Source organism: Fusarium redolens (assembly GCF_020744475.1).
Source record: "Fusarium redolens strain MPI-CAGE-AT-0023 chromosome Unknown BKA55scaffold_39, whole genome shotgun sequence".
In the NCBI taxonomy this organism is placed as follows: Eukaryota; Fungi; Ascomycota; class Sordariomycetes; order Hypocreales; family Nectriaceae; genus Fusarium; species Fusarium redolens.
The window spans coordinates 92,448-114,261 of NW_025763702.1; the positions used below are offsets into that span (position 1 = coordinate 92,448).

At 34.3% G+C, this 21,814-nt stretch overlaps 3 protein-coding genes across 3 annotated transcripts; 2 read left to right on the forward strand and 1 right to left on the reverse strand.

Annotated features, from left to right (window-relative positions):
* Positions 1-902: 902 nt before the first annotated feature.
* BKA55DRAFT_600372 (uncharacterized protein) lies at positions 903-4,205 on the forward strand (the record flags this gene model as incomplete). Its single annotated transcript, XM_046196513.1, has 8 exons — positions 903-912; positions 1,502-1,567; positions 2,644-2,726; positions 2,782-2,904; positions 3,040-3,122; positions 3,209-3,509; positions 3,650-3,874; positions 4,047-4,205. 8 exons carry the CDS (start codon positions 903-905, stop codon positions 4,203-4,205), a joined length of 1,050 nt encoding a protein of 349 aa, XP_046040925.1.
* A 12,081-nt stretch (positions 4,206-16,286) lies between these two features.
* Positions 16,287-18,239, forward strand: BKA55DRAFT_668881 (uncharacterized protein). The gene is made up of 5 exons (XM_046197920.1): positions 16,287-16,733; positions 16,821-16,857; positions 16,938-17,397; positions 17,482-17,612; positions 17,679-18,239. The coding sequence occupies exons 1-5, from the start codon at positions 16,587-16,589 to the stop codon at positions 18,038-18,040; spliced, it is 1,137 nt and encodes a 378-aa protein (XP_046040926.1). The 5' UTR covers positions 16,287-16,586; the 3' UTR covers positions 18,041-18,239.
* Positions 18,240-19,163: 924 nt separating this feature from the next.
* On the reverse strand, positions 19,164-21,149 carry BKA55DRAFT_587264 (uncharacterized protein). Its single transcript, XM_046194637.1, has 8 exons — positions 20,715-21,149; positions 20,643-20,662; positions 20,555-20,591; positions 20,431-20,498; positions 20,126-20,377; positions 19,948-20,069; positions 19,831-19,892; positions 19,164-19,781 (listed from the first exon to the last, which is right to left on the reverse strand). The coding sequence occupies exons 1-8, from the start codon at positions 20,845-20,847 to the stop codon at positions 19,309-19,311; spliced, it is 1,167 nt and encodes a 388-aa protein (XP_046040927.1). The 5' UTR covers positions 20,848-21,149; the 3' UTR covers positions 19,164-19,308.
* Between the last annotated feature and the right edge of the window lie 665 nt (positions 21,150-21,814).

The following is a 21,814-nucleotide window of genomic DNA, read 5'->3' on the forward strand; positions in this document are numbered from 1 at the left end:
AATAAGAACTAGAAGAAATAAGGTTAAAATAAAAGAAAAAGTAAGAAAGAGATATAAAGAGTATAAGTAAAGGGTAAAAGAGTAATAAGAGGTTTATATATTATATAATAAAATAATAGTAATTGTTTAAAGAATATAAGATAAATAGCAAAAAATAACAGAGAAAAGATAGAAATAGAAATAAAAGGGCTAGTTTAAGGTAAGAGTATAAAGAATTATAATAATATAAAGTAAGATAGCTAAAATAGAATAAGGAATATAAGTAAGAGTATAGAGAAAATATAAAGAGAAGATATAGGGGTAGAAATATAAATAAAAAGGGCTATAAATAAAAGGGGAAAAGAATATATAAGAAAGAGAAGTTAAGAAAATAGCTAAGAAATAGGAAAAGTAATATAATAATATAATATATTAAGAAAGAGTGAGATAAAAAGAATAGATAAATAATACATAGTTAATAATTAAAAAGAAAAAAAAAGAAAAAAATACTTAAAAAGAAAATATATAAAATTAAAAAGAAAAGTAAAAATAAAAATAAATAAGTAAAATTAAAAGAAAGGTAAGAAAGAAAAAGGAAAGGTTAGGGTTATAGAAAAGATAAAGGGTAAGGGTTATAAGGGAAGGTAAGAGTTAAGGGGATAGGTAAGGGTTAAGAAGTAAATTACTTAGAGGAAAAAAGATATAATATAAGAGGTAAAGTATATAAGATAGTATTATAGTTATTTAAAGAAATATAAGAAAGTCTAAAAGAGATATTAATAAGGTTAAATAGTATAAGTAATACTAATTATAATAAAGGTAGTAATAGAAGTTATAAGTAAAAAGGGAGGTAACCTATAGTAAAGGGGAAATAAAGATAATAATACTTAATAGCATCCCCTATATTATTTAGTAACTAATAAATGAATTTTAGTAAGAAATAAATAAATATTACTATAATATAAGGCAGCTAATAAATTAAATTTAAAATAACTAATAAACTCTAGTTTACTTATAATAAATAATATAATTTATATAAAAACTTATAACTTTATAAGTTCTTATTATAAAATAATAATAAAATGCTTTTTTTATTAAATAAATATTTAAAATATAATTAATTATTCTTAATACTAGATTTAATATTTTTTAGTTAGTAAGGGTAGCCTATATATAGCACCTAATTAGGAGCTTACCCTAACTGCTATATAGAGATATAGTAGTTATACTTATATTAGCTATTATTAATAAAAGAAAAGTAAGTTTACCTAAGAAGTAGGTAAAGGGGGTTTAATAAGGTTGGAAAAAAGATAATATTTAATTTATTCTTACGTATATTACTGTTAATACTCCTATTAATTATTAAGTTAGTATAATAGAATATTTTAATTATATAAATAACCTACGCCTTCTATACTATAGGTTATATAAATATATAGTTATATATTAAAGAATCTAGGCCCATCTTTGCAGAAAACCACATAGGCTTATAAAGAACGAGATTGATAAAGTCAAGTTATAGGCCGAAGTACTCAACCTAGTACTGCAAGCTCGGCTCCGGCTGGAGGCGATGCCGCTAACTCCGCTGGCAGAGTCGCGACGATTGCCGGCATATAATAACGTGGTCGACGTATGGTGCAGCTTCTGGCAGTAATACAGCAGCAGATCGCGGCAGGCAAAGTATTATATATATTTAAGATACTCGAAGGGCTTCTCTTTTATATAGTAGTACTTGTGTTAATAGAGATGTTCTAATTAGGCGAAGGGGCGCTGGCAGGTGCTGCATATATATAGGCAAGTCTTATCTATCTTAAAAAGTGAAAAAACAGGCTAATGCGTGGGTATTACTAGTGATTATGGACTCTAGAATGGTCAGTTTATAATATGCAGTATTGGGAGGGAGAATCGGCAGGCGGTTGCATGCCAGACTGAGGAATATGAAGAGCAGTCCCGGCGACGGGAGGAGTGCTCACCAGAGACGGCTGTGTTGCTGGAAGGGGAATCGGACATGGTTGCTGAAAAGCGGGAGATCCTGACGCTAGAGTCGGTCAATCACTCGCTGATGGTCGCTCGGGAGGCGGGAGGGTCGGAGGCGGCGAATGAGCGACATCAAGTTAGATGATGGAGAGAAGAACTGGCTTTATATATTGATGGGTGTAAGGATAGCGTGAGGGAACGAGCAACAAACAGCACCTGCCAAAACGCATCTTGAAGGCAGTGTGATATCGTTGTCTCAGCGACATCCTAGGGGCACAGCCGCGACAGCACTCGCTATAAAATTTCCAGCAGCACCGGCATGGAGTGGATGCATTCTGATGATAAAATTCGCCAGTAGTGACGTCATTGCCGAGTGGGCGAATGATAAAACAAAATGGGTTGATTGTGTTGTTGATAGTTCTAAGTTACATATCCGAGAGGAGCACAGCTCCTTACATAGTATCCACATCCCAGTCACCAGCAGATCGGACCACCTTAGTCACACGGTCTCAACAGCGAAGACGACAGCCGCTCTCCTCATCATTTTGCGTTATATGGACGGTGCTCTCAGACACCGCAACTAAGTGCTCCTGAAGCAAGTATCTTTTAGTGCACAGTACCCTGAAATTATTGCCAAGCCCTGCCGAGACTTTCTGCTCAGACTTTTTTGGTCAAATGTAAAGGAAGCGCAATCTTCTATAGCATCGTCTCGGGGCAGTGTTAGCAACGATGACAACCTGACCTGCCGATGGAATGCCTGCAACCAAAAGGTCACCTCACCAGAATCTCTATCACATAGAATACGTCGCTAATACAACCCATGAGCATATCTGTGAGCGTCATGTTGGCCGCAAGAGCACCAACAACCTCAGCCTCACTTGCCATTGGAACTCATGTTATACTACTACGGTCAAGCGAGACCACCTCACTCCTCATATTCGTGTTTATGTGCCTCTCAAGCCTCACAAATGTGAGTTCTGTGGCAAGTCCTTCAAGCATCCCTAGGATCTAAAGAAGCACGCTAAGGTAAGAAATCTCATTTTGGTCTTGTAATCCAGAAGTGCGACTGATTATCGATCCCAGACTCATGCCGACGACTCGGTTCTTGTACGACCAGCTCAAAATCAGGGCGGTCTCAATCACAGGCCTCAGCCTCCCGAGGGTATGTTTTAGCTCCGTTGTTCTGTAGGGAGCCATTGTAACCTTCTTACGTTATACTCTTCGAGGTTAATTTGCGTCTAGGTACTTTCAGCTATTATAACCATAATGACCAGGTGCGAAATAACGACGCCGCTTTCGCCCACCAGGCATGTCATGTTAGCAGCTACTATGCTCCCCAGCCCTCTACCAACTATGGTCTCTACTTCGACGGGCATCTAGTGAACGACACCCATACTGAGCATCTAGATTACAACGCAGTAGTTGCCGGTGGTTGTGGCCGTAAGCGCACCTACGACGTGGTCGATGACTTCTTCAGAAATGCCAAGCGCCGACAGATTGACCCTTCCTCTTATTCTCAGATGGGCCGCTCTCTCATGCCTCTCCACGGATCCGTCTCTATCTCCAGCTGCCCTATGCCTGCTCCTGGGCATTATATGCCCTAGCCAACTCCTGTCGCCGTGCATAGCGGCCCCTCTCCTGGCCAGAACCCTTCTGTCCAATAGTACTATCTGCCTATGCCCAACGCACCCAGAAGGACCTGATCTACATCAGCAACATCCTGAGCCAGATGCAGGATACCATCTATGAGAATGTCAACCACGCCACTGCGGGCGTTCACATTCATCATAACGCTGGTGGTTTTACCCGTTATCGCAACACCCACTCGCCTCCTGCATCGCATCGCTCGCCTGGTGGCCTTTCTATGGGCGATGAGGCCCACCACGCCGTGTCTGCTGCTAGCATGGCGTCACCCCTGGTAGCCATCTTTTCAACCGGCGCCCCTGCAGCCAACCGCCCTCTAGCTCCATGTCATACACCTTGAGTCACTCTCTTAATCCTTCATCCTCTGCCATATCTCCCCAGGCTCGCCATGGCTCCACGGCCTCGGTCATGTACCTTACCCCTCCTACTAGCCTCTCTACCATTAGCCAAGGTTTTGGTCACTCTGCTACTACCGCCCTGGACCCAGCCTTGAGAGCAACGAGCGCCGCCGCTACTCAGGTGGTATGCTCCAGCGGGCTCGAGGAGGCCCCCTTCCTCTGCCCTGGCAGGACAGCAACAATAGCGGCGCTGGTACACTGGATTAGGAAAAAAGAAAAACAGAAGAAACAATACTTGGGCCATGGTTGCGAGATAGACTGGGATGGTCCGGCCGGCAAGATTTTCTTCAATCGCCAGTATGAGAGTACTTGGGGCTCTTGAGGATTTTATGTATGCAAAACTCAGGCTCTTTTCTAAATGCCTTTTTTTCTCTTTCTTGTCGCACATCTACTGGCTTCACTTTTCCTAAAGGGCTGTGTGTTCCATAATTAGACATTATGTTGTGTTTCGTACTTATGTTAACATATATAATAAGCAGGCGGGACACAATTCTCAACCTTAAAGATAGAAATTACAATAAAAACACAATAGGCTATCTGATTAATTAAAGTCAGGTATTATACTCTTTTCCAGAGGCCTTGATACCTTCCTAATATGTCTTTGCATCATGTCCGGTCTTGCCGCATCTTCCACAGCCCCTTTCCCTCAGTCGCGCCGAGCTTCCTTAACTACTAATTCTCCATAATTCTGCCACTACCTGCATATCAATATCCCTCTAATTAATCAGTTCCCTACCTGCCTTAAGTTATAACCCCTCTTTTCTATAGGCAAGTTCTTTTTGCCCTATGCCGCCGGCTTAATATCTCATTTACCTATTAAATATAACGGAATAGGTTTCAAACAGGTAAACTAGTCCATATTAAGTTTAATGTTTACAGAGTCATAAGGCGTTATATTAAGCAGTTATAAAGTATTACATCTCTTAATAGTAAATAGAGCAGGTTAGGCATATTTAGGTAAAGAAGTCTTATTAATAGCTAGTAAGCTAAGTTTTATAAAGTGCTAATAAATATAATCTATATACTAGAGGTATCCTTAAATAATTAGTAAGGTTATTAAGGGATTAGTAGTAATTTAAGTAAATTAGTATTAATTATAAACTCTTAGTACTAATTATCTTTAGTAGGGATTATAGTAATTAGAGGAAAATATAGGGTATATATAATAAAACTGCTAGGGTTATAATATAATCTCTCCCCTTTTTTAGGCCTTATTCTTAAGGCCTAATTAATATATTTTTCTATTAGTTATTCTCTATAAGTATAATCTTAATCTTATAATCCCTTAAGATATCTAATTATATATTTAAGATTAAGAAAACTTTTATTAAAAATTATAATTCTCTCTATATCTTTATTATAGTATTTAGGAATCTTATTATGCCTTATTTTAACTATATCTATTAAAAAATAGAGGATTCTTATATTCTTAATTTTATAAAGTTAAATTACTATAACCCTTATATTAAGTTAGAAATATCTTATAATAGTTATAATCTCTTTATAGCAGTAAGTATATTTTCTTTTATATAAAATTATTTTATAGATTCTGCTAATATAATATTAGTTAAAAAGATTATTAATAAAAAGCATTATTTAGAGCATAAGGAAGAGGCTATTAAGGATAAACTAATTAGTCTTTAAGTAAAGTTTACTTATATTTATAATGCTATAAATACTTAATTTACTAAAATTACTTATTTAAGGCATTAGTATTATTAAGTAGGGCTTAGATATAATTTAATATAGTTTTAGTTTTATAGATAAACTAGAAAAGGCAGAGTATAATAAGTAAGCTGCTTTAAAAGGTATTATAATTAATAAGTCTTTTTAAGACTAATTTACTATTACTAAATAGTCTAAGTAGGACTTATTAAGTCTTAATACTTTCTTTAATTTTTCTAGTTTTAGTAAAAGTTCTTTAGGAGTTATTAGGCATTAGTAAGGTATTTTATTAGTTTTTATATATTTTTGCTTTTTAGGTAGTCTTTCTATTTAACTAGGTATATCTTCTGCCTGTTAATTTTCTATATTTTTCTAATTGCTTTTACTTTATAGACTTTTAGTTCTTTAATTTCTTTTAGTTTATTACTAGTTTTAACTTATATTATATTAACTATTAATTTAAGTAATAAAATATAAAAGATTAAATAAAGCCTAACTTTTAGTAATAGGTTTAGTTTATAATTATTTTTTAAGATTTTTCTTTTTATCTTATATAGCTTAATATACTTATAATCCAACTTATAGCTTAGTTGTTTTATTATAATGTTTTTTATAGCTAGGTAGATTATATTTCCCTTTAAGAAGGTTAGTCTTTTAATCCTTTTTATATTATAGTATTTTTTTATTTGTTTTTTAATAAATTTTAATTTTTTCTTTAATTCCTTATATAGAGCTTTTAGGTTTTTGCTCTTAATTATAGCGGCTAGGTTAACTGTTTTTGGTTCTTGTGTTATGTGGTATAGGTCTAGGGTAAATCTAAAGTTTACTGCTAAAGGTGTTATTTCTATGCTTTTATTATATACTATATTATAGGCAAGTTAGGCGCTTAGTAACTTTTTTACTTAATCGTTTTATTTATAGTTAATATAGTATTATAGGTATTATTTTAATACTTAATTTATTTATTTAGTTTATTTATCTATTTATAGTCTAAATGCTATTAAGAGTTAGTAGTTTAGTCTTATATATAATATTAATACCTACTAAAATTTACTTATAAATATAGTTCCTCTATTTATTAAGATTTTATAAGGTAATTTATATTTTCTAATTATCTTATTATAAAAGATATAAGAAAGTTACTTTATATCTATATCTTCCCTATAGGGTATATAGTAAGAAAATTTAATAAGTTAATTTACTATAACTAAAATACTATTATAAAAGATTCTAGTTAAGGGTTCCTCTAATAAAGGTAGCTTAATTATATAGTCTATTATAATTAAGCTCTATAATCTTTTTACTACTTTTAGTAGTTATAGTAGGCTATAAGGTTTATATTATTATACTTTAGTTTTTATATATAAGTTATATTGTTTAATAACCTTTTTTACTGTTTTTCTAATTCCTTCCTAATTATAATATATTTAGATACGTTTTAGGGTTTTCTTAATGCCTTAGTGGCTATATAGGGGATATTTATATATATCTTATACTAGTTCTTCCCTAAACTGTTTAGGTACCTATAGTTTGTTATTATAGGTAGGCATTTTAGCTCTACTTCTAATAGGATCTTAAAGGTTATATCTTATAGTATTGTTTTAGATTTTATTTATTTATTTTTCCTAATTTATAAGTTTATAGTTATTTATAAGTCCTAGGGTTTCTGCTTATTATATAAATTAGTATTTTCCTTTATTATTCTTTTTTAAGAGTTATTTTTTTACTTTTATTATATTAGTATTATAATCTAGGCATTAACTAATAGCATTAGCTTATTTATTATCTAAACCCTTATAATAAATAATTATAAAGTTAAATTTATATAGGTATTTAGTATAATATAATTATTATTAGTTAAGTTCTTATATTATAATAAAGTATAAAATATTTTAGTAGTTAGTATAGACTTTAATTTAATATATACTTCTTATAAGGTAGTATTTAAACTCCTTAAAGTAGTTAATAATTACTAGGAATTCTTTATTATAAATAAGGTAATTTAATTCTGCCTTATGTAATTTATAGGAATAAAATATAATTAGGTAAAGCTTTCTTTTTTTATCTTATTATCTAATTTATCCTCTTAAAGTAAAATCTAATAAATTAGTCTTTAGTTTTATTTCCTTATTAAAGTTAAATATAATTAATATAGATTTACTAAGGATGGCTTATTATAGTGCTTTAAATACTACTTATATATCTTGTTTTTATATAAATTTCCTATCTTTCTTTATAAGTTCTATAAGTAGGTTTATAATTTTACTAAAGTCTTTAATAAATCTTTAGTAATAGTTAGTAAATCTTAAGAAGCTTTAAACTTCTTTAACTATTATTAATAAAGGCTAATTTATTACTATGAAGATTTTCTTTTATTTTATTTTAATTTTACTAGGTATAATAGTATATCTTAAGAAGTTTACTTTTTTTATATAGAAGTAGCTCTTTTCTAATTTAACTAATAAATTAGCATCTTATAGGGCTTTTAAAACCTTATAGATATATTCTTTATATTCTTTTTTATTATTTAAGAAGATTAGGATATTATCTAGGTAATATATTATAAAGATATTTAAGTACTATTAAAGTATATTATTAATTATTTACTAAAATATTATAGGTATATTAATAAGTCTAAATAGTATTATTAAATACTTAAAGAGTTTAAATTTAGTTTTAAATACTATCTTTTATTTATCTCCTTTTTTAATATAAATTAAGTTATAAGCTCCCTTAAGGTCTAGAGTAGTAAAGATTTATTTACCTTATAGGCAGTCTTTAAGTTTTATAATAAGTAGAAGTAAGGTCTTATCCTTAATTATAAAGGCATTTAACCTCTTATAATCTATAATAAGTTATAGTTTTTTATTTTTCTTTAAAATAAATATTACTAGAAATCCTACTAATAAGTTAGATATCTTAATATTCCCTTTTATTAATTCTATATCTAAGTATTCTCTTAAGGTAATAAGTTCCTTTTTATTAAAGTTATAAATTTTCTAAAATAGTAAATTATCTATTTTAAGCTATATTTCGTAGTCTTAGCGGCTATGCTATAGTACCTTTGTTTTAAGTTCTTCTTTAAATAATTTCTTATAAATATAATATTCTTTTAGAATGTTTTTAAGTCTATCTTATTATTCCTTTTTCTTAAGTTCTTTTTAGTATTTTAATTATTTATCTAGGTTATATAATTAGGTTTTAAGAAAACTTAAGATTTAATAATTTTATAATTTCTTACCTTTTATATATTTATATTATACTCCTATTAAAGGTAGTAAATTCTTTACTTTATACTTACCTATACTATCCTCTTTAATTAGGGTTTAAAATCTCTTATTATTTATTATAATTGTTTTATTATTACTATTAGTATTACTAGAAAAGGTAACTTAGCTAGTCCTCTAGTTAATATATAGGTTCTTTTTTTATAGCTAATTTATATTAAGGAGGATATTTACTTCCTTATTTAAGGGGAGTATATTAAAGTCTATCCCTTAATTCTTTCCTTAAATAAAGATCTTAAAGTAATTAATCTCTTAATTTATAATTTTATTATTATAATTAAAGAGTTATCCTTTTATATTAAGTAATAAGTAGGGTTCTTGCTTTTTTCTTTATAATAGTTTTAGCTATATAACTATTTCTAGGTTAATAAAATTTTATTTAGCTTTATAATTAATTTATATATCTAGCTATTTTCCCTTAATCTAAACTTTTAGTATTAGGCATTTTAGTATTAGGTCCTTATATAATCCTAAAGCATTTAATAGTCTAAGTTATTCTTATTCTTACTCTTTACTTATTTAATGCTCTATTATAAATAGTATATAACTTTTCTTAATATATCTTAATATATCTATTTGCAGTTATTATTATTATACCCTTCTTTATTAAGGCAGTTATTAATAAATTTATTATTAGCTAATTATTACTAGAAATGTTTTTTTAGTTCTATATCTTATTTATTTATATATTATTTTTATATTAATTAAGGTATAGCTAGGTAAAGTCTATTTACTTCTTATTAGTATTATATTTCTTTAGTAATATCTAAACTTATATTATTATTTACTAAGTTATTTATTAAGTAGCTATATTATCTTTAGCTTATTTTCTCTTAATATTTATTTTCTTATTTTTAGTATTTTTCTTTAATTTTAATAATTTCTACTTAGCTAAATGCCTCTATAAGGTTAACTAGGGTAAAGATTCTTTTTTAAGTTATGTTATTATTATCTAACTCTGTTTCTATTAATCCTTTCTTTAAGTAATTAAATTTTCTATTTATAATTTCTTTAAATTCTTTTTTAGCTTTTTTAATAAGTCTTTAGGATTAATAAATTCCTTTATAAAGTTAGTTTACTTTATAAGTCTGTTAATAGTAAGCTATATTAAATTATAGTTTTATTACTTTTAGGTTTTTATATTATATATATACTAAATACCCTTTTATTTCTTTTTTAAGTATAATTTATTATTAGGCATATTAAGAATTATTATTAAGAAATAATTATTATTAAGCTTCTCTTACTTATATATTTTATACTAATAGTATTTATAAAATAACTATAATATCTCTTATATTATTTATTTATAAGAAATATTTAAATATTATTTTATTTATTAAGTTTTTCCTCTTTATATAGGGGGTTTATAGTATTATTAGTATAATAGGCTTTAATATTTAAAAGTTTAAGTATATTAATATTTCTATATTTTCTAGCTTCTTATATATATTGTTTTTAAGTAAGGTCTATATTCTACTTCTTGCTTTATTAAATAGTAGTTTATAGGGTTATTTTTACTTAAGCTTAAGGCATTTATCTTCTTTATAGAGGTATTATATAGTTACTTATGCTGCTCCTCCTTTATATCTTATATTTTAGGAGTATTAGTAGTAATAAGTATAAACTTAGCTCCTGCCTCTTGTTCCTTATTAAAGGCTTTTTCTTTCTTTTATAATTTAGTTTTAGCAAATCTAGGCATTTTATACTTTATAATATATTCTTTTTTTATATTTATTATAATAGTTATTTTATCTTATTAAGTAATTATCTTTATAAGGATATTATTTATATATTTAAATACCTAAGCTTATTTATTTATTTTAAGGGTAATTACTTTTTCTTATTTTATTATTTTTAAAACTTATAGTTTTTTAAGTTTCTTAATTCTTTAAAGTTCCCTTTATTAAGCATTTTATTATTTCTTATAGTTTAGGTTATTATAAAGCTTTTCTTTCTTATTTTTATTATATTATATTAGTTTAGCAAGATATCCTAGATTATTAGCTCTCTTATAAGTATTCTTTTCTCTTTAAATCTAATTCTTAATTTCCTTATCTCTTACTAGTGGGTTTTCTATATTAGCTTCCTTATAAGTAGGAAATAGGTCTTGCAGTTTCTTAATTAAACTATCTAGGTAGGGGTATTACTTTAATTTCTTTATTTTCTTTAAGCTAGTAGTATTATAACTACTTCTAAGTATTCTTAATATCTTGGTTTACCTGGCTATTTATAGGTCTTATTATTTAATTAGTCTTAAGGCCTGCTTACCTTAATTAAGGTCTTTAGGTTTTCTAGGCTTTAGGCATTATTATACTATATATCTAAACTAGTTATAGTTATAGTACTTATACCTAAATATATCTTATTTTTAGTTATTATTATTATTACCTAGCTAAATAGCTTTAAGTACTATAAGTCCTAACTATATTTTATATAAAGTATTATTTTACTAGTTGCCTTATTACTATCTTTAATTTTAAGAATTACCTTAATTATTATTATTTTATTACTAATTAAGGTAATATAAGTTAAAGTTATTATTTTATTTATAATTAGCTTTCTTTCTTTTATATTTATATTATTATTTATTAATCTTAATTATTATAGTAATATATATAATTAGACCTTTTTTAAGTCTATTAGCTAGGTATAATTTATCCTTAACTTCTTCTTTTAGTCCTTTATAGTAGATTTCTATTAAGGCTTTATTATCTTATTTAGTCTTAAATATAAGCTATTTAAATTTAATAAAGTAGGCTATATAGGACTTATACTGCTTAAGTATAAGTAGTTCTGCTATAGCTTATTATTCTTTATTAATTACTTTAAAATTATCTTTAAGAGTTTATTTAAAATTATCTTAATTTCTAAAAATATTTTAAGTATCCTAGTCTTATACTTCTTCTTTATTCTTAAGGAAATCTCTTAAAATAGGTTTAAATTAATCTTTTATATCTCCTTAAATTAAGCTTATAGTATATAGGAGTTTCTTTATAAGGGTATTTAGCTTATTCTTATAAAGGCAAAAGTAAGCCTTTATTTAAGTTAAAAATAGGATTATATTTACAGCTTGGCCTCTAAAGGGTTCTAGCTTAGGGGGCTTAAATGCCTCTTTAAGGTCTTGTTTATTACTTTCCTTATTAGTAGTTATAGTAAGATATATATTTATTTAAGCCTGTAAAGTATAAATAGTATTATAAAGCTATTAAACTTTAGTTATTATTTTAGCAGTACTAAGTAGTACTTTAATATAAGGAAGTGCTAGGCCGGTATTACTAGATATCTTAATAGTATAATATTACTTAGTTATTAATATAATATATTCTAAATAAGAGCTATTAATATATAATAAAATAGGTTTTAAATAGGTAAACTAGTTTATATTAGGTTTAATATTTATAAAGTTATAAGGCATTATATTAAGTAGTTATAAAGTATTATATCTCTTAATAGTAAATAAAGCAGGTTAGGTATATTTAAGTAAAGAAGTCTTATTAATAGCTAGTAAGCTAAGTTTTATAAAGTACTAATAAATATAGTCTATATACTAGAGGTATCCTTAAATAATTAGTAAGGTTATTAAGGGATTAGTAGTAATTTAAGTAGATTAGTATTAATTATAATAAATTAGCTCTAATTATAGACTCTTAGCGCTGATTGTCTTTAGCGGGGATTATGGTGATTAGAGGAAAATATGGGGTATACGTGATGGAACCGCTAGGGTCGTAACATTAAAGGTCTTAGATCTTAGCCCTTATTAAAATGCCATCTCATACATAACTGCCTTTATTCCCTTAGTAAAAGACTTAAGAGCTCCTAGAATAGACTCTATAGAGCTACTCTTATGTCTTCTAATTCGCCTTTTGAGGTATTTAGACTAATATTTAAACCTTAAGGACTGTCTTTAGTATCCTTGAAGTCCAAGGTTAAGCCTTTCTAGACTCCTTTATAGCTAGTATTAGAGTCTGTAGTTATATATAAAGCCTTGAGACTATACTTTCTGGGTTAAGAGGATTAATCCTAATTCCTCTAAAACCCCTCTTAATATTTTTCTCTATTATAGTAGTTGAAAAAGTGGCATAAAAGGCCAGGAAGAACTCGGTCTTAAAAGCATAGGTTATAAAGCATCTAATTAGATACTTTATTTCTTAGTTATAGGCATTCTTAAGCGGCCTAAAGCGTCTAATAAATAGCTTATATAGTATATAGAGATAAGGAAATTAAGAGCTCTTATTTAGCTAGTTATATACTTAAGTTACTTAATTTATTAGCTTGAGCTTTGTTTTTATCTGGTATTATGTATTTGCTTAATAACGGTCTTATAATATTAATAGGCTATAAGCCTAATAAAAGCTAGGTAGCCCGGATCTTCTCTTTAGTAAAGGCACTGGCCTAAGCCTTAAAATATTACCTTAAAAGGGCAGCCTTAGTTATATTTCTTTATTTAATAAGTAAGGCTTCTATCTTAAGTTCTTAGTAATATATTATCTTTAATATACTAAATATAGTTAAATTAAAAGGCTAAAGAATATAATATATATAAAGGAAGGTAATAGGGGTATATATTATACTTAAATAAAGGAAGATAAATTTATTTATTAAATAGCTCTTATGCCTGTCTAGGAAAAGAAGCCTCTTTTTCCCCTTCCTTTTTAAATAATATATATAAAATAAAGACCTCCTTAAGCTATAGGGCTAAGATCTTATTAGTAATCTATTTCTTTAATAATGTTATAAAGTGCTAATTGCCTAAAAGGGAAGTATGTTTTAGGAATTATTATTATTAAAGCTAATCCTCTTTAAAAATAATAAAGGGAAAAAGGGCTATATTATTAGTATATATAGCTTCTGTTGTAATTACATAGCTGCGCCTATAAGGGCTTTTTTTTAACATCTTCCTCTTTTTTAACTTGCTAATAATTAAGCTATTAATACTAACCTCTTAGAAAATACCTATTTTATCTATATTTTAATAGTTATAGCTATAAATAATTATAATCTCAAGGTCCTTTAATTAGTAAAACTAAGTTTAAATACTAATTACTTTTAATTCTTTAATATATTTATATTTAACTTTAATTAATTTAAGTATTCTAATTTACTTTATATATATAAGAAATTAAATAACCTAATACTTACTAAGGGGATTATAATTGCCTTATAAGCTTAAAATCTAAATAATAAATTACCTAATTTAGAAATATATTAATAATATATAAAGGGTATCTTAAAGCTATAGCTAATTAATAAGATCCTCTTTAATAGTTAGGCTAAGCTGCTATTAATCTGCATAAGCTTTATTTCGAGGCATAATGCCTTTAAGTCGGTCTTGTAAGCTTGATCGGGGTATGGACGCTTCTTTAGCAGCCTTAACTTATAATTAGCCGTTTTAAATAAGGTTAATTGCTTTAAGTATATCTTTTTCTATATAAGAAGGCATTGTGGGTCTAAATTGGATGAAAATCAGGGTATTATATTGACTTTTTAAGGAATTGAATTGATGAAAGTTATGGTGTTGAGGCCAAAAGCGGGGCGACGGGTTCCTGGTCCTGTGACTTAAGGGCGGACGCTGAGTTGAAAGGGAAAACAGAACAATTAAACATCAACACCAGTTAACATCACAGCTGGCTACTAACATTGAACAGCCTCAAGTTAGCAGACCATGCTTCAGCTGCTGAAGATGGGATGCTGAACACTGGAAGAAGTCGGCCTTCAAGCAGGTCCGTCAAGCAGAGTCAAGCGAGGCTTAATTTAGAATGACAAAGACTTAAGAAGGGAAGTGGGGCTTTCCTTTGTTAGATTGGCGGCTGGGAAAGGGCTCCACTTTCCTTTATTATAATATTATTCTTGTATCCAGAAAAGGAAGGGGAATTGAACCCACCCCTCCCTGACAGATTGATCAAAAAAGAATCAAGTCGACAATTAATAACATCACAACCTTCTGCTCCACATCTGAATACACTCACCCCATCGTATAGCTGCGTATCCAACATCTACCAATCTACCCACTACTCTTCCCACTCTACCCGGGTGGGGTAGAGGAGACCACTCCTCTGCCTGGGTAGGGTAGAGAAGTGGGTAGAGCTCCCTCTACTCTATAATGCCCAAGTATGCCTTCGAATGTTTAAAGGAAAATGCCAGTGTCGCCTGAACCCTGCTCATTAGCCATCATCCACGATAGTATCAAGTCTGTGTCATCTTGCAATCTACAAGATAACGAAATGACCATTCTGCTGTCTGCAGTTGGAGTCTCGGCGTTCGACTTGCTCCTCGGCCAGAGCTGGTTCCGCAACGAGCTGTACTTGAACCTTAAGTTAGCATGACTGCACCATTAGCATAAATAACAGCAGCTGATCTTTTCCTCGATCAACAAACTAATAAAAGTAAATTTTTCTATCTACATTGCGCTGTCATGCAACAGGCAGGTTAAACTTTCATTTCAGTATTACATGATTCGGTTACATCGTGTGATGTAGGAGCTGTGGCGTCAGACTTTCTTAGTTATCCCGGCAGTTATAAGCCGCTGACATAAATTGTGGGCTGGGGCAATATAGCAGAATAACTGTACTGGCGCCTAATGGCAACAGTGCCCGACCTAACCGCTGGTTGAAGAGTGTCTTTTCAGGCCTAACCGAACCAAACGCCGGTTTCAAACAGACCCTAAAAACACCTAGTTAAGATGTAGTGTGGGACATGAATAATGGCCAAGCGCGACTAAGCCCCACATCGATGATGACTCGGGTATCTCTAATGTGCCGTCAGGGGTTCATGTACCGAACCACGCTAGCATTACTCGGCCGCTCCATATAGATTGACCTAGATTCACATGCAGTAATAATACTTTCGGCATTGTCACTGGCGTAAGAGCTTTTTACTCTTCTTGTTTCGGGAGGACTGTTAAGCTGCATCCTCCTACGCCCAAGCCAGACCCCCTCGAGAGGGTCAGTGTAAGCGCTAATATGTGGCGTAATAAAACCAGCACATATCTAGTCGGCCATCACAATCTGAAGATTTCCTCATAGATCATAAGCCTAGGTCTCTCCCTAAAGGCTCATCGATCCGCGGCGAAACCTTATCCAGAGGAAGCCCTCTGCTAGGGCCTGTCATCCAACTAATGAGAATTTAGGGATATCATACTACTTGGGTATAATGTCGATCTACAGGGTTCTCCAGACGCGGACTGCGTGATCTTCATCCTAGATACTACGTCGTTTGTCCTTAGTCTATCTTGCTGCCACTGGCCTTGATTTAGTGCAGCGCCAGCTCAAGACATATTAGTAGTATCCCCCTTGCCCCTTTCTCCTCCTCCTCCTCTTGGCGCTGTAGATCCTGTCTCTTCCCTTGTCCCTCAGTAGAGGTCGTACCTTGTTTGTCTCCCGAAAAATACTTATAGATCAATCAGCCCGTAGAGGATTATCCCCAGTCATTATATCTCATCTTCCTTTACCAGCCAGCAGGTAATAGGTGAGGCCCAACGATACTGATAGTATTATATCTTTCAGTATTCTTCTAATATAGCCCCCGCCCCGAAACCCTGTTTGTCGGTTTCATATATCACAATAGTTTCTTATCCATCTATCTTGTTCTTCACCCAGTCTGAATTCAACATTAATAGCCGACAATAACCGCCGCAATGAGTTACACGCCAGATGCTAGCGTGATGAGTTCTATGCTCATTACGTTTTCTATCGCGACAATTCTCTTAGTCTGTCGTCTGGTATCTCGAAAGATCACAGATGTGCCACTGTGGTGGGATGATTGTTTTGCTGTGATTTCCTGGGTGAGTTGCCTGGTGCTGTAACTTGATGATTAAACTTTTCTCTCTCTCTCTCTTAGTATTTACATTGCTAATCGCTTTATTCATAAGGTCGCTGCTGCTCTCTACTTCAGTTTTACGATATACTGTAAGTTTGTGAATTACTTAAGGACTTAGGAACCTCCCCTAAGGTAGCAAAATATTAACATACTAACTATTTCTCTACAGGGGCCACTATCATGGGTCTAGGTCATCTGAAGAAGGATGTTCCTCTACCAGCCGAGAGAGTCGAGGAGTATGCTCGGTTCGGGCTTTTTATGGCCGAGTTCCTATACGCAATGTCGCTGGGATTCTCCAAGCTGGCTATCCTCGGCTTCTACTGGCGCCTGTTCAGTGTCTCCAATATCCGACTGGGGATCTACGTCCTCCAGGGAAGCACTGTAATCTGGCTCACTATCCGAACATTTATGACCATCTTCCACTGTATACCAGTCTCGGCCTACTGGAACCACAACATCAAGGACGCTGTGTGCAGAGTCAATCCCGCTAAGTTTATGTTTGGCACAACACTGGTTCATCTAATGCTTGAAGTTGCTGTCCTATCGCTGCCTGTATTTCAGGTCAAGAACCTCAAGCTTCGCCTATGTCAAAAGATTGCTGTCGTTGCCATGTTTATGTTTGGTATTTTGTAAGTCTTTATCCGCCTCTATCTCTCTTTCATTTTTCCTTATGATCCTGTGTTAGCAGATAAATAACTGAATCTTTCTCATAGTGTTTGTGCGGCGTCGATTATAGTACTTGTCGAGGCAATTAATCTACATCCCCACACGACTGAAATGGCGAGGGATATTAGAGGAGTCATTATCTGGGCAGGCACAGAAGCTTATTTGGCTATCATCTCTTGTGAGTAATATATAAATCTAACCTAAATGGCATTATTGGTTTTGATGCTAAATTTCCCTTAAAAAGCTTGTCTCCCGATAATACGACCTATATTCCGCAAGCTCATACCTGGCTCGAGACATAGCTGCAAATCCAACTCAACTGGTCCTAATCATATTAGTGGCTTGACCAGCAGCAAGGGCATCAAGCTTGCCAGCATTACTCGGGCAAAAGAGGTCGACGACAATAGTTCACAGCAACAGCTGGCCGAGCTTGAGGACGGGTCATCTGGCGACATGGACTTTAATTGCTACCCGGAGCGCGGCGGCAATAATAATACTATTATTACTAGCTGCGCTGATGAGGTGCCCAACCGCAACACTAACACCTCAAGGATGTATGGCATCCAAGTTGAGAATGAGACTAGAGTATATTATGAATCTACCTAAAAGAAAGAGAGGGCAGGTAAGCTATTAGGGTGAAGGGGTATAAGAGGGTATATTTGGCTTCTATTGGTATTTAGTCCTTACTATTTATATAAAAGGGACTAGGGGATGAGGCTCTTATCCCTTTAGTTGTGCTAAGGGACAGATTATATAGCAGACTGGGATTTTAACTAATGAGGCCTGGCTAAAAAGCTAATACTGCATAATAAAAGAAAATCATTCTTATATAAAACATTCCATTAAATTTAGTTCAGTTTAATATTGGGCCTGTTGCTTAGGATATAGATGTATTTAATCTCCTTCTGGCGTAGCAGGACTTCACTATCTATTCTGGTAGGCTTAGCAATAAATAAAACTCTGACATCTTGGCGAGCGAAATACAGTCAAGTTTATGCTCGAGTTGAATGACATCAAGACAAATAAGAGAAAGAAGCGCTTCAGATGGTATGTTCATGAGTTGTTTTTATTAAAATCAGAGATGGTATATAAGAATCAAAGCGTATCAATGTTGCTGTCGGGTCCCGCATTTCCCCCCACTAAATAATCTGTCCTTATAACCTGAACTGCTCCCAGTGATATGTCGTACAGCAAATGAGAATATCTCTCTTTGCGACGAGGTCGCTCTGTGTCCTCATAATGCGCCCCCTTCCGTGAGGCATCATCCCTCTCAAATAGAACGATTGGTCCTGAGTCCAATTATTTTAGCCAGGTCGTTACTGAGTTGGGTCAGGAGACGCGCTGTCACCCCAACTCAAGCGCCCTATGATGATGGCGAGACAAGTAAAACGACAAGGTTCAAGTTATTTATTGCCACGGTTTCAATTGGTGGCTTTGAGTGATGCGTGGCGCCATTGGCCATTAGCTGATGTGGCTTGCGGAAGCCTCAATGTCGGGTGATGGCTTCGGCATTTGGTAACTCGTAACAGCGGTGAGGGTCGTGCTCATGTGGCTGTTTGGCGAGCTCGGGAGGACGTTGTAGTTATGAATTACGTTTTTCGCGTGCGATAAAGCGTCCTGTCATGCGTCAGAATTGACGGACGAGATAAGAAGTGAAAGATTGATTACTGACAGTGTTGAAATGAGCATATTGTGTTATGTTAGAGAAATGGGGTACTAACGTACATAATAAGCGAACCGATCAGACATGCGAGCCAATTAAAAATCCCTCAACCTACATCATCTCTATGTAATCAATTAATTCTCAACAACCAGGTATGCCGTAATCTAAGAGTTTTAAATCCTTCTTGCACTTCATACCTATTAGAATAATCCTAAATTGAGTCTCCGATATGATGGAGCGCTCGATCCTCAACCGCATCTATCTGCCCTTGATCGTTGCTCAACCTCTCGCCAGCATCTACTCTCTCAACGCCGACTTCGACATCATGTGTGACGACAATTCCACTTGGTCCGGAGTGCCGTTGAGGGAAGATATTTTCTGTGCTACTATGGGCGCTCCAGGAACCGGTGGCGGTAACGTTACAGCCCGTGCTTATATGAATAGGGTTGTTCGTTTCTACATGCGATTGTTTCGCCTTGCTCCAACTTATCATGTGTAGCGATACCACGCGAGGGGATCGTCCTACGTTGGAAGTTGGTCTCGAGTCCTTGCTTGATGAAAGGCCGAGAGCTTTGCTGACGGCAGGGAAGCACTGGAGGAATGGTCTGAGAGACGGAATCGACGCGCAGACGACAAGGATGGACACTTCGACTTGAGACCAGACCATTGGGACCACCAGGTCCTCTGTCTAATGTAAGAGCGTGACGCTGAATGGGTATTAGAAGACACGTACTAGTCACATCTGTCCTAAGCTGACTGATGAAGCTCACTCGAATGATCGCAATGATACAGACACTGTACGGATAAGTTGGCGAGCCATGGAAGCAATGTGTGTTGGTGATTTACTTACAACAAACCGAGCGAAAGCATCAAGATCGCACCGAGCCTCTTCGCCTTCGACAGTTGGAGCTTCCAGACGGCAGGGATGGGCTGGATGAAGAGGCAGACATCCGTAACGAATTTTATAGCGAACTTGGAAAGGTCACTCTAAGCATATCTGTTTGTAGTCTTGCAGCTGTAGTACTCACCGAAATGTAGTAAAAGAGCTTCAAGTTGAGGCATGTGCCTTCCTTTTGAGGATTCCACGTCTTGTCCACAGGCTTACAGTGGAAAATAACGACCATGGTCTCTTCGAAGCCCTCGGCCGCCAACACAGCAAGAAGAAGTTGGTTCATGCGTTGGGAGACGTGACCGCGAAACAATCGAAGATAGAGGACCGCGAAGGACATCTTCACCGTAACAAAGCCCCACACGTACGCCAGCTGCGTGACGAATTGGAGCTGCAAGGCTGGGGGTCAGTTCGACGCTCGAGCAAGGTTACAATATTGCTTGCCTTTAGGAACTGGCGGAGATCGTCGCCAGAGACATCGTCTACTGGTGTCCCGAAGCCAAAGTTGGTCACTGCGGAGATCAGTCCTACCATTCCCAGAAAGGCGGGCCCACGCCATTGGACTAACTGGCTAATACACAGCTGCAAAGCAAAACGGTCAGGGACTGGTATCGTCAGTGATGTCGGCTCTCCTGACTGGATAGAGCAAAACGCACGTAGCTGAGGAAAACCAGGACTGTTCTCAATGTAAGCATTGAAGATTTACAACAGGCTCCAAGGTAGCATACCATCATCCCAATCCACGCTCCGCAACAGGACGCTGCGAACGAAGAACCGGACAGAGACAGAGAGCGTGATCAAAGCAATCAGCGAAACGGTCACCGCGACCAACTTCGCGACCGCTGGGTTCGACATGTCCATCAGTACAATTGCTCACGGTGGCCGGTCACGACATTGATATTCAAATGCATAGAGTGGACATGGATGAAACTGAGCATTCCAGAGGGAAAGAAGGGCCCTTGTGGAGAAGTTCGGAGTGGGAAGGATCGTGCGGAGAGTCAGCCATTCAAGTACGCTCTACTGTGAGGAGCAGTTTTGGGGCAGATAGGAGCATCTTTTACCAGTTGAGATAATCGGGGGGTTGACCTCTTTCTATTGCCGCACCAAATGGAGGGGCGTGCCTGCCCTAGGTGCAATCCATCGAGCCGCAACCTGACTCAGTGGGCAACCTGACTCAGTGGGCAACCAGCACCGAGCGCAGGTTGGCAGGCAACAACACTGCAAAAAATTCTGCCTACCTCAGAAGAAATATGGCTGAACCTACTGACCGTGACTTGCCGAGCGGAAAATAGGACTCCAGAGGTTGCCAAACGCGATGGCCGGACCGCGCTGCAATCGAATCGAAACGGAAGAACCTTCAAATTGGGGGTGCGACTGAGTCCTGGTACGACAAAATGCGGAAGAAAATCACGCCGTTACCAGAAAGGTGGACGAAACCGTCGGCCCTCGAGAGGCTCGAGGTCTGACCTGGCATCCATCTGATTTTTGCCTTTCATGATGAACCCTTTGACATCATCCCCTCATCTTGATGCTCTACTCAGCAGCGGCCAGTGACCTCCCAACGCCCGCTGTCACGGGAGTTAAGGTAACCCAAAAAGCGTTCATCGGCTCTGGCCAATCCACCAGTGCCCCGGTTTCCGTTCACCTTCACACTAAACCTTAATTGACACCATCATCCGAAAGGCCCTAGCAGGCGACAAAGCATTCGCCCACCTAGTAAGCGAACTAGCTCTCCCTAGATCATTAACTTTTTGAGACGGCTACTGCATGTCCCCGACACGCTTTAACCCAGTCCTTGGTTCCGCGACGGCGCCAGTTACTTAGGCTT